Here is an 11,687-nt window from a genome sequence, read left to right as displayed (position 1 = left end):
CTCCCTGTCGTTAGTTCGGATTAAAGCCGGCAATTTAATCTTTAAGCACTTTCTTTTTAAAATACTATGCTACTATTATGATTGACTTATTTAACAATTTTTTACTAATGTCATTCGTAAATTATATGAATTTAAACATGTTTTAAAGTGTTTTCATAGAACTGGAGTGATCCAATAGACTGATATCTTTTCAATGATTGAATGGTAATTAAAAAGTAATCAAACTGAAGTTAATACAATAATGATATTTTAATTTCTAATTTAATGTAGTATGTCGTATTATTAAATTAAAATAGCATAATATAATTGCTTTGTAATCATTATCTATTTATCTTTTCATTATGCTCTTAACTAAAGGTCTCAAAAAGGATTTTTTAACTAAAGGTGTTGAGTCAGACTTTTTATCAAATAATTATGAAAAAAAGTTATGATACACTACAAATATAAAAAGGATTGAGTCTAGATTTTATTTATTTATTTTTTGTTGTTCTTCTCTTGTACTAAAAATAAGCTGATGTTGGTATATTGTAATATTTTTTAAAACATTAAAATTAGTAGATACAGTAAAAAGACATACACAAGAAAAAACCTAGAAATGTTGTTGGTTCTCCCACACGAGTTCAGATTTCTTTCTAATGTTTTTTTTTTTTTGTTCTTTTTTCTTAAAGAAATTAGAATGTTATTATACTGATTTTAATCATTTAAAATATATTAAAAAAATAATAGATCAATATCAATTTTTGAGCTTCAACATAAAAATAATACAAAAAAGAGGATTAAACTCTTAACAGTCTATTTATCATTTTTTAACAAAGAATGTATATTCATATAATATATGCATATATACATTGCACGATTTATATCATGTATTTCCTTGCATTGAACGATTTACCATTTTTTCTGTCTTCCTCTTTAACTCCATTGCCACTACCCTTCTTTATTCTCATTTCACTAGGCCTCTTCGCAAGTGCATTCATCTTCTTTCTTCTGTCAAACATTTCTTTCAAAATAATCGGTTAAAATTGACTAATTATTAATGAAATTAAATAATTAAAAGTGAATATAAATTATTAATGAAGGTTTATGAATGCTCTCGTTTTCTCACTAAATCCATTAAGTGCTTTTAAAAAATTAAAATCTATTTGTAATGTTGTATTTTTAAAGACTAGATTGATCAATAATATATAATTTGAGAAACTATGACTTTGCTAAATTCAAAAATCAATTTGATAAATAATTAGAGAGTGAATTAGAGATTTAGTCTGTAAAATAACGGTAAAACTAGTAGTTAGCATCAGTGATATAGTGAAAAATTATACTAAAATGTGAGTGTAATAGTGTAAGAAGCTAAAATTGTAGTTTAAAGCGAAAACTATGCAATAAATCCACATCAATTTCTTCTTTTGTATTTTTACTACTGAAATATTCATCGTTCCTCTTCCTTTGAGGTAGAAGTGGATACATATGAGATCGCCCCGTTGAGTTCTTATTCGCAAAAATTCATATTTAAAGTACTCCATCAATACTTAAGATGCTTCTGCTATATGTTTCAACACAATTCATATTATTTGTCAGTCACCCTTTTGTTAGAGCAAACTCCTGACAATTTTTTTCTGCCATGTTTGAATCAGGATTCATTAATCAAAGGATTCAACGAGTTTGAAAATCAAACCTTTCTGTAATCAGAGCCATCCCATCTATGAAGAATGGTATTTTGTATGATTCAGATTGTGAAAAACGATAACCCTGAAGTTCTGAACCGGTGGAAGTTGAGAATAACTTGGGCAGCCGCACATAGAAAACTTTGTTTCAATTCACACTACAGTAAATACAATCATAAAAAAATATATATTGTTAATACTGTTACCCATGTACATATCACAGTGTTGTACCTAAATGGGACAACATAGAAAGCGACGAATGGATAATGCAATTTAATTAGGGAATAAAGAATGGTGTGGCGACCAATCAGTGTAAACCGTTCACGAAATTCCAAAAGGCTTGGAGAAACGATGTTTCCTAGAAATCCAATTGATCTACGCTTTCTTTGTCTGAGTTTCAATGTAGATTCTACTAAGAACATTGAACTTAACGTGTACTAGGAACTAACGCATCAGTGATGTCATGCTTTGGGTTGGGTGAGTGTATATATAGGAATGAGTAGAATGGAGGTTCTCTCAGTGCGTTATTGAATATCTTTAGAAAAGAAAAAAGGTTGCATATATAAATGGCCCCTCCTCAGTATGGTGCCTTGAACGGAGAAATCGATGGTGAAAATCTATCGTACGTGTTTGATATATGGGCAACCGATCAATATAGCTGTTTTCCTCTTCAACCTATTTCGGAGAGTAACAGTTGTACCTTAGTTCTTCCCTATTGTGACGGAAGCATAAGGGATAACAAAAGGGTGAAGAGAACGGTGGGAATCCCCGTTGACTGGTTAGGAAATTTGATGAGCAATTCCCACAGTTTCCTCAACACCAATGCCAACAACTGCAATAGGAGTAGGGATAGCATACCAAAGCTTCATTTCAGAGATCACATACGGACTTACACACAAAGATATCTGGCAGCGGAAGCAGAAGAAGAGGCACCAGAAGACATAAATAGTTCAGAAAGTGATGGAGCTGAAGAAGACGGTTGTCATGACGGTGTGAGGCTGGTTCAACTTCTGATAGCATGTGCAGAAGCAGTGGCTTGTCGAGACAAATCGCACGCTTCAATATTACTATCAGAACTCAAAGCCAACGCTTTAGTATTCGGATCTTCGTTCCAAAGAGTTGCCTCTTGTTTTGTTCAAGGCCTAATTGAGAGGCTGAATCTGATTCAGCCCACCGGGCCAGTGAGCCCGATGCCACCCATGATGAACATTATGGACACAGCCTCCGAAGAAATGGAGGAAGCATTCAGATTGGTTTACGAGCTGTGTCCACACATCCAGTTTGGACACTTTGTCACTAATTCTATAGTGATGGAAGCCTTTTCGGGTGAGAGTTTTGTCCATGTAGTGGATTTCGGGATGACTCTCGGTTTACGACACGGACACCAATGGAGAGAACTGATGCGGAGCCTCGCCAATGGCGGCAGCGAACGTCTTCGTCGGCTGCGAATCACGGCGGTGGGACTCTGCGACAGACTTCAATCCATCGGCGACGAACTCTCGGTTTATGCAACTAATTTGGGTATCAATTTTGAATTCTCAGTGGTGAAAAAGAATTTGGAAAGTTTGAAACCAGAGGACATAGAAGTGAGGGAAGAAGAGGTTCTTGCGGTGAACAGCATTCTGCAGCTGCACTGCGTGGTGAAGGAAAGCCGAGGGGCTTTGAATTCAGTGCTGCAGATGGTTCACGGGCTTGGGCCGAAAGTGTTGGTGATGGTGGAGCAAGATTCGAGTCATAACGGACCCTTTTTTCTTGGGAGATTTATGGAATCATTGCACTATTATTCTGCCATATTCGACTCGTTGGATGTTATGTTGCCGAAATATGACACTAAGAGAGCGAAGATGGAGCAGTTTTACTTCGCTGAGGAGATAAAGAACATAGTGAGCCGTGAGGGGCCGTTGAGGATGGAGAGACACGAGAGAGTGGATCAGTGGCGGAGGAGGATGAGCAGGGCGGGGTTTCAGGCTGCGCCGATTAAGATGGTGTCTCAGGCGAAGCAATGGCTTCTGAATGGGAAGGTCTGCGAGGGGTACACGGTGGTGGAAGAGAAAGGGTGTTTGGTTCTTGGATGGAAATCCAAGCCTATTGTGGCGGTTTCTTGCTGGAAATGCTGAGCTGAAGAAAGTTTGAAGTTTGTTCCATGTCAATAAATAACAGTATCTATGGAGCTGTTGTGTCATTCAATAATGTCTTTTCACATGCATCTTGTGAATTAGACACACAATCATTTTTCTTTTTCAGTAATTATGTGTTCTTGTCGCCCGGGATCCAACACATGAAAAATAAACAACTTCGTATTTGGTCAGCTTGTTCCACTATTTTCTTTCTTTCTATTATCAATCATCCTGCTTACTGATAATGCCATTTAACAACAAATATCCATTGCTTCCTATTTTGCAATAATAAAATGGATAAAGGATAATCTGGTGGAATTAATAGATTAAGAAAAGTGCAAAAAGATAGAAAAATCTAACAAGTTTTCTTACTAACATCACATCTCTGAAATCCACGAAGAAGGCAAAAGAAAACCAAACAGATTGCAGAAATGATGATCAGCGAAGAAGAAAACAGAAAACATGGAGAAGGAAGAAACAGCAAAGGAAATATTTTATTTCTATATGCCTCAAAAATACACGAGAGGAACTGATAAAAACCGGAACCAACACAAAAAAAACAGAAACATGAAACTAGAAATAAACACATGAAAAGCGCTAAGCGAAAGCTACACGCTTGAGCGGGCGAAACAGAAACAAAAGCTTCAAACAACAGCTCAGGAAAACGATTTTATCACTTCTTGTCTCTTTTGTCCAAAAAAAAAAAAAAAAACTAGCTTGCAAGCTTATTGAAAATTGTTAAATCCTCAATTAGAAACTAAGAGATGTAGCTCACAACTTAAAAAAAAAAACAACTCTTAAAATAAATTATATGTACTACACTTTTATATTTGATAATATAAAATAATTTAATAAATTTCTGATGAACATTACTCATATTATGGCTTAGAAGGTAACATACTCGAAGGGTGTTTATGCAGGTCTAATTGAGTTAGGTTTGACAAACTCATCATCCAGTGGTAAAGAAATGGTTGGGTTAAATTAAATTTCTACATTTTTTAGACCTAATCTAAATCAGTCTACTTTTAATCAAATTAGGTCAAGTTCTGAATAAAAATTGTCAAAATTAATAACTTAAACATTTGTTGTCACATATATTTTTTTTTAAAAAAATAGACTATGTAATCATGGTAAATAAAACCAAACAAAAATTTCAGCTATAAATTAAATATTAAATTAAAATATATTTTAAGAAAATAATTAAATTGTCAAACAATATCGTTTTTTATAATAAAAATAGGCCTTGTTCAATTAAATTAGGTGTCAATTTACGTAATCTGTTACTCAATTCATAGGTTAAAATTGATTTAGTTGTAAAGTAAACTCATTCTAGTCTATTTTCATAGGATATTTTATCGGTTCGAGTTAAGTTAAATTTTATTTAATTATAAAATAAACTCACTCTAATCTATTTGAACTATATTCTACTTGTTATCTCACTCAAACTACACTTTTACCATTGTTATAACTAATTGTGACAGATATAATTAATTAATGTTCTATTTTGTGAGGAATGAGTAATTATTAACTTTCGTATATTATTTCTAATTTTAATATATTACAAGTATTAATTATAAAATTATATAATATTATCTTTTGAATAAAATCTTTGATATATTGAAAAATATATTTTATGATAATCCAATGTTATATTATTAAACTAAAATATATAGAAAATAATGTATAAGTTATTATTAACAGAAAAATAACTTTTTATGACTAAACTATTATGACGATAAAGGTTATCTATTGTAATAGGTTAATGAATAATAATTATAAGACATATTATAACAGAGTTACGAATATCAATTATAATATATATTACGGTGATAAATTTATAAATAAGTTTAAAATTTATTATGATTGTTAAATAAATGTCCGTTATAATATATTATACTAGTGGAAAATTTTAGAATGTGTTATGACTGATTTTGGAAAACCTGTCATAATATCTTTCTAAATCTAATTTTCATCTTGTCTCTCCAATTTCAATCTCGAGGTTTTATTCACTTTCATTTTGTCTCTTCAATTTCAAAGCCCTATTTTCTCTTCCCTTTATAGTCACTCTGCATCATCTCTCTTCGATCTCTTCCCTAATTTCTCATCCCTTCGATCGAAGAGGGGAAGCTAGTGGGGATAGCGAAATCACGCAACGGTGGTGGCTCGTGGCTATTTCCGGTGGTGGAATTCGTGATTTGGGCGAAAGTGGTAGCAGTGGTGGAGCGAACTGGACGAAGATCGAGCCACGGCGGCGATGTGACACGCATTAACACGATTTCAGGCTTGGAGTTACGACGGCCATTGCGGATCGAAGAAGGAGGCGTTGCCTTGGCACTTTCTACACCTGCGACGACTCCAGGCGCTACCGACGGTGAACCTCGTTGGATCGAACTGTGACGACGCCTCTACTCCTGGTGAGTATTATAGAATTTGAAGATGGAAGAAACCTTATGAGAGAGAGGAGAGTGGCGTTGACGACGGTGAAAACCTATTCGGAGGCTTCGGGGAGTGGCTCAGCCTCCTTCGCGAGAAAGGAGAAATCGCAAAAGCCTCTCAGTTCGTCGATTTGGAACAGCTTCTCACCCATGGTGAGTATACATTTGACTTTGTCTTCAATTGTATCTCTCTTTGAAATGCTTGTGTCGCTCTTCGAATTTAAACAATTTATTCTGAAAGACTTATGCTCCTGCATATCTTAGCCTACAGGTATCAGGGAAAAATCATCTTATTGGAGCAAACTTTGCTTCTGCTACATCTGGTTATGACGAAAATGCTACTATTTTGAATGTAAGTTTGGGATGCCACTATTGGGTTGCCTACCTGCTGCAATGACTTTATTTCATTTCCATGAGAATGGTTGTCTCAAGAATAAACTTTGATGCCAAAGCATTTAACAAAAGGATCAACTCAGATGCTGCTGTAGAAATCACCTTCGGTAGTGACAAATGGTGGCTTGTGAGATTGGGGGAAGGGGATAAGTATTTTGTGAGTAAAATCCTATAATTATTAGATCAATGTTATGGTTAAAATTAATTGCTATGGAGAGTGTTTAAGCTGTTTCTTTTGTGTAGGAGATGATGGTGGATGCACTATTTTTCCATCTACTCTTTCAGGTGCATGTACTACTGTCACTTCTCACTCTTCACTTTACCTTTCAACAATTTTCTTCTTTTTCTTTTTAATTAATATGCTATAACAATGCCTACTTTTTTTTCTTTTCTTTTTTATAACCATACGAAAAAATGATGTTGGTGATTTGTTTACTCATTGACGTAGATGGATAAAATGATTAATTTGATTTGTTCGAAATGTTATATGTTAAAGTGCTTCTATTGTAGTTATACTTATATTTGATATTTATAATTTTTTAAAGGTTGGGAGATGTTGTAAATTATTATAGGTAAATTATTGTTAGCTTGAGTTCTTTTTATATTTGCTGAGAAAGGTTATCACATATTGTTTGGGCCACTGATTAAAAGTTTAAAATTTGAAGATATTGTGGTTGTTTGAAGTGTTTAAGAGCAGAGTTTCTGGTCTAAAGCATTACTTTTATATTACCAACTGATCTTTCCCTAACTCTTCGATTGTTGGTAGAGAAATTATATTTCAGGACTGGTGATCTGTGAGTTTAGTATTCCACCTAATAGCTTAAGCTTTTAGAAAAGTTGGTACTTGATTTTGGAATATGATGCTACTTGATCGAGCCATCTAACCTAACTCTACACATTGAAGGAAAGAAAATTCTAATGAAAGCACTTGTCTTTGAATTCACTTTGATCTAAAATGTGTAGAATATAAAATGGCATAATGCTTTACCAGTTACTATAATCAGGATTAGGAGATTTTACTTATTAAGACCTTTAATGCTATAAAAGTTTTACCATAAAGTCCAGGACTATGTACGTAGCTATAAATGCTTTATGTACTTTACATTAATATAATAATGTATTATGACTATATTTAATTAGTTTATTTTATACTATACTATATTACAATATAGTATATTATAATATACTATATTACATTATTTAAATGGCATATATTTAGTCGTGTTTGGCAAGAATTTTTTAAACGTGTATATAAAATTTTCTCCTTATTTGAAAATGAAAGTTGAATGATTATTTTCTACAAACAAAAGTAATAGATATTCACTTACTGTGGTTTCAATGCTTTATTAGGAAATTAAAGTTAGTGTAAAGTCTCATAATAGGATCTTGGTTATGTAATGCAGCCCCCAAGATTTGATGGTAGTAAGGCTGCTGAACGTGTTGCTACCCCTGGGGTCTCTGTCGGGCTAGTTTGGATTGCCTTTGGTGGAAAAGTTCAGTTTGTGGAGACTAAAGCAATGGTTGTGAAGGGTGAACTGCATAATACTTTAACATCATGTATTAGAATTATTCCACAATGATAATAAACCATCATCTATTATATTTAATATTTTATCTTACACTGTACCAGGGGATTTAAAGCTCTAAAGCAAACTGTGAAGCTCTATTATAGACATGGAAGGTATAAAGAGATGATGGAAGTCTACAGGGAGATGTTTACTTACATTAAGTCAGCATTGACTCGTAACTATAGGAAAAATGCATAAACAACATTATGGACTATGTCTCAGGTTCAGCTAGCCAGAACTTTGGTCTTCTGCAGGAGTTCTACCAGACAACTCTGAAAGCTCTTGAAGAAGCAAAGAATGAGGTCAATACATTTAGACATTATCTTTGGCTAGTGGTATATTTCATTAATGCGGCCTTATGTTTTTGTTTTTTTTAATGTTATTCGCAGAGATTATGGTTTAAAACAAATCTTAAGCTTTGTAAGATCTTCTTTGATATTGGGGAATATGGACGAATGAGTAAGGTGATACATTATTATTTTGTAAATGATGTAGCCTTCTCAATTCTAATGTTTGTTTACCTATTCGTATCCAGTAGTTGAGTAATTTAATGATTTTGTTGAACACTGTCAGATCTTGAAAGAACTTCACAAATCTTATCAAAGGGAAGATGGCACGGATGACCATAAGAAAGGAACCCAACTTTTGGAGGTTTATGCAATAGAAATTCAAATGTACACAGAGACCAAGAACAACAAAAAACTCAAGCATAATCGTCTCTCGTTCGTGACCTTGCCAGTAAATTCGAGAAGGGTTTGGCTGCTACGGCTAAGTTGTCTAAAGAGGTTACCCTTTGTTCTGGTTAAAAATCAATTCTTTTTTACATTGGAATACATCTCTTCCTTTGGAGGGTTTTGCAACCTGAGATTGTTATTTTACAGTTCTTGCAATTCAAATAACCAATGATCATATCATAATTTTTGAAGAAAAGGGATGTTCCTTTTTTAAACTAAGCTTTTTATATGCTGGTGAAATTAGGCTAGACTTAGAGAGGCAGCATCTTTGGAAAAACATGTTCTTTTGAAGAAACTTAGAGATGCACTTGAATCCTTAAAAGGGTGTGTGGCAGGAAGAAACAAGGATGATGTGGAAGAAGCTATTGTTATGGTTAGTTCTTTTTTATTTTTATTTTTAAAAAGGAAGATATCTACTTCGACTTTGTTTCTACCTAATAATACTTTATGCAAGTCATAAAGTAAATATATGCATGTGCTTCATATGGTGGTATTTTAACTTTCTAAACAGTAAGTTGTATGTGCTCCATATGTGTTTAAGGTTGTTTTAAGCAATGTAGTTGTAAGATGTTTTTGTATTTATTTAACATAAACTTTGCTTCTTCTCTATAAAATTCTCAGGAATTGAAGTGATGTGTTGTTGCATGTTATTCTTAAAAGTTTTATGGGTTTTCGTATCAAGCTTAAAGTTATTGATTTTACAGGGGATGTTGCTTTTAGAATCTTGGAGAGCATAAACAAATTTAAGTTGAAAGGACTTCAAGGTGTTTTTCAAGATACTTTAAAGGCAGAAACTCGGATTCATGTATCTGATATTAACCCTCAGATGTTAAATGTTGGCAGACAGCATGCCTTGGAGAAGGGTAAATGAGAATGCTTTAAAATGTCAATGATTAGTTTAAGCTTTTATAAAGGATTTTGGTTTAATGTATCTTCATTTGCTAGGAATGAATATTTTCTGCTTATTATGTAATAAAAGATTATTTTTCAATATTTTATGATAGGTGAACAATGTAATAAAAGAATATTTTTAAAAAGTATATATTATGATAGGTGAACAATTATTTGTCATAATATGTTCTACATATTATGATAGGTGAAAGAATCATCATCATAAAATGCTACATATTATGATAGGTAAAGTCGTTATATTATGACGGATAAGTGAAAATCTGTCATAATACAATGGACCTATTATGATAGGTGACAGAAAGTCCGTTATAATACATTGTACCTATTATGATGGACTTTTCAGTCTGTCATAAAATACACAGGACCTATTATGATGCCTAGAACTATGATACCAAGATATCCGTCATAATAGGTCATTTTTACTGGTCATAAAAAACAATTTTTCTACTACTGGATAAATAAATCATAGTTATTTTTAATAAAAATATAATATTACCAGTAAATTATTAAATAAAATAATAATAATACATATAATTATCTTATCTATATTACACAGTAAATGAATTGCTTTATAAATTACATATCTACAAATATAATCATTTTTGAAAAAAATATTTTTGTTTGTTATATATAGTAACTAGTTCAATAATTATGGGTTGTTAAAAACATATTTTACACCATAAATATCCCTTATTACTTAAACTAGGGGATTTACTTTCTAATTTCTTCTGAAATACAAAGATGGCTTGTTGTCTCCCTTCTGCAATGCAAGTTTCATGTTTTTAATTACTTGCTGGAAACATATTGTAGGAGAGACTCATTATCAATAATTATCTTCCATTTAATAATAAATATATGTGTTCATACTTATTCCCTAATTAATTAATTTTTTACAATAGAAATCAAAACAAAGAAAATATGATTTGAATTTGTTTTGTTGTGTGTGATTATGATGTCTACTACTTTATTTTGTCTCTATGTGTTTGCAATTACTTTGATTCATTTCTACTAAAAACAAATTTGCATACCCAATGAATGATTCATGTTATGCATAATCTCTTGTTTTATAAACTCTGCCCACATTGGAAGCCTTTGAGGGAGTGATTCAATCACTGATCCAAAATCATTGTTGCTGGACTCTCAATTCGTTAATTTTGGAGTTCCCGGTGGCGAGAGAAGAACTTGGAAAATTTGCAACTAGATGCGTGAGGAAAGCTTTTTTGTACTCTCTCGCTGTTTTTCTTTTTCTTCATTTAGACTCATACTTCATTTGTTTTAGGAGAATGATATTTTGAGAATACTTTTTGACAATTTTTTTTATAATGGGACACGTGTCATCATTTTATTGGTCTATTTGAATTTATGTTCAAAAAATATTTAAAATAGACCAATCACAAGTTACTACATATGCGTTGTCAAAAAATTGTTAAAAAAGTGTTGTCAAAAGAAGTTTTTCCTTTGTTTTATACACTATACATACTCAAGTACTAGTCTTTCAGTGCTCTCTACTTCTAAATTATAAATTTAAAACTATTTTTAATTCTGATTTTATGTTAATTCAATATTTCTATTTTTATTTTAAAATAATAGAATAAAAAAAAATCATACGTGCTGTAATTTTCATACTATTTTATCCTAAGAATTCTAAAAGGTCAAAATTATTTACTACTTTCTCTTAATAGTTTTTTTTAATGTTCTTTTTTTCAAGAATTGCTTACAATTAAATTTTGCTCATTTACAAACTAAGTAAATGAGATTCTTTTTATTATGCTGTTAGAAGTAATTATATTGATTGAGTTCATTTTTGGAGTCTAACGTGTAAAGTTACTTTAAATTAAACTATTTTTTTATTTTAACCCAATTCAAT

At 32.1% G+C, this 11,687-nt stretch overlaps 2 protein-coding genes across 11 annotated transcripts; both read left to right on the top strand.

Annotated features, from left to right (window-relative positions):
• The first annotated feature begins 1,921 nt into the window (after positions 1-1,921).
• On the top strand, positions 1,922-3,969 carry LOC106766362 (DELLA protein RGL1-like). The gene has a single exon (XM_014651095.2). The coding sequence runs from the start codon at positions 2,228-2,230 to the stop codon at positions 3,776-3,778; it is 1,551 nt and encodes a 516-aa protein (XP_014506581.1). The 5' UTR covers positions 1,922-2,227; the 3' UTR covers positions 3,779-3,969.
• Positions 3,970-5,749: 1,780 nt separating this feature from the next.
• LOC106767432 (COP9 signalosome complex subunit 2) lies at positions 5,750-9,926 on the top strand. Of its 10 annotated transcripts, none has more exons than XM_022783536.1 (10): positions 5,750-6,366; positions 6,478-6,763; positions 6,850-6,891; positions 8,010-8,163; positions 8,237-8,287; positions 8,397-8,476; positions 8,564-8,638; positions 8,748-8,959; positions 9,158-9,281; positions 9,613-9,926. In XM_022783536.1, the coding sequence occupies exons 5-10, from the start codon at positions 8,281-8,283 to the stop codon at positions 9,643-9,645; spliced, it is 531 nt and encodes a 176-aa protein (XP_022639257.1). In that variant the 5' UTR covers positions 5,750-6,366; positions 6,478-6,763; positions 6,850-6,891; positions 8,010-8,163; positions 8,237-8,280; the 3' UTR covers positions 9,646-9,926. The 10 variants fall into 10 exon arrangements, with proteins under 10 accessions (XP_022639257.1, XP_022639258.1, XP_014507811.1 ...); XM_014652325.2 differs by having other exon boundaries at positions 5,751-6,366; positions 8,010-8,126; XM_022783535.1 differs by having other exon boundaries at positions 5,751-6,366; positions 8,010-8,136.
• Positions 9,927-11,687: the final 1,761 nt, after the last annotated feature.

This window comes from Vigna radiata, chromosome 7 (assembly GCF_000741045.1).
Source record: "Vigna radiata var. radiata cultivar VC1973A chromosome 7, Vradiata_ver6, whole genome shotgun sequence".
Taxonomy (NCBI): Eukaryota; Viridiplantae; Streptophyta; class Magnoliopsida; order Fabales; family Fabaceae; genus Vigna; species Vigna radiata.
The sequence above is the reverse complement of the archived record's forward strand: the minus strand, read 5'-3'. Positions and strand labels throughout refer to the sequence as shown.

Bases quoted from the DNA above. Each gene is read 5' to 3' on its own strand.
- LOC106766362 (XM_014651095.2), top strand. From the start codon at position 2,228: ATGGCCCCTCCTCAGTATGGTGCCTTGAACGGAGAAATCGATGGTGAA.
- LOC106767432 (XM_022783534.1), top strand. From the start codon at position 8,381: ATGGACTATGTCTCAGGTTCAGCTAGCCAGAACTTTGGTCTTCTGCAG. The intron at 8,477-8,563 runs GTCAATACATTT...TGTTATTCGCAG, and splicing joins TTGAAGAAGCAAAGAATGAG to AGATTATGGTTTAAAACAAA. The intron at 8,639-8,747 runs GTGATACATTAT...GAACACTGTCAG, and splicing joins AATATGGACGAATGAGTAAG to ATCTTGAAAGAACTTCACAA.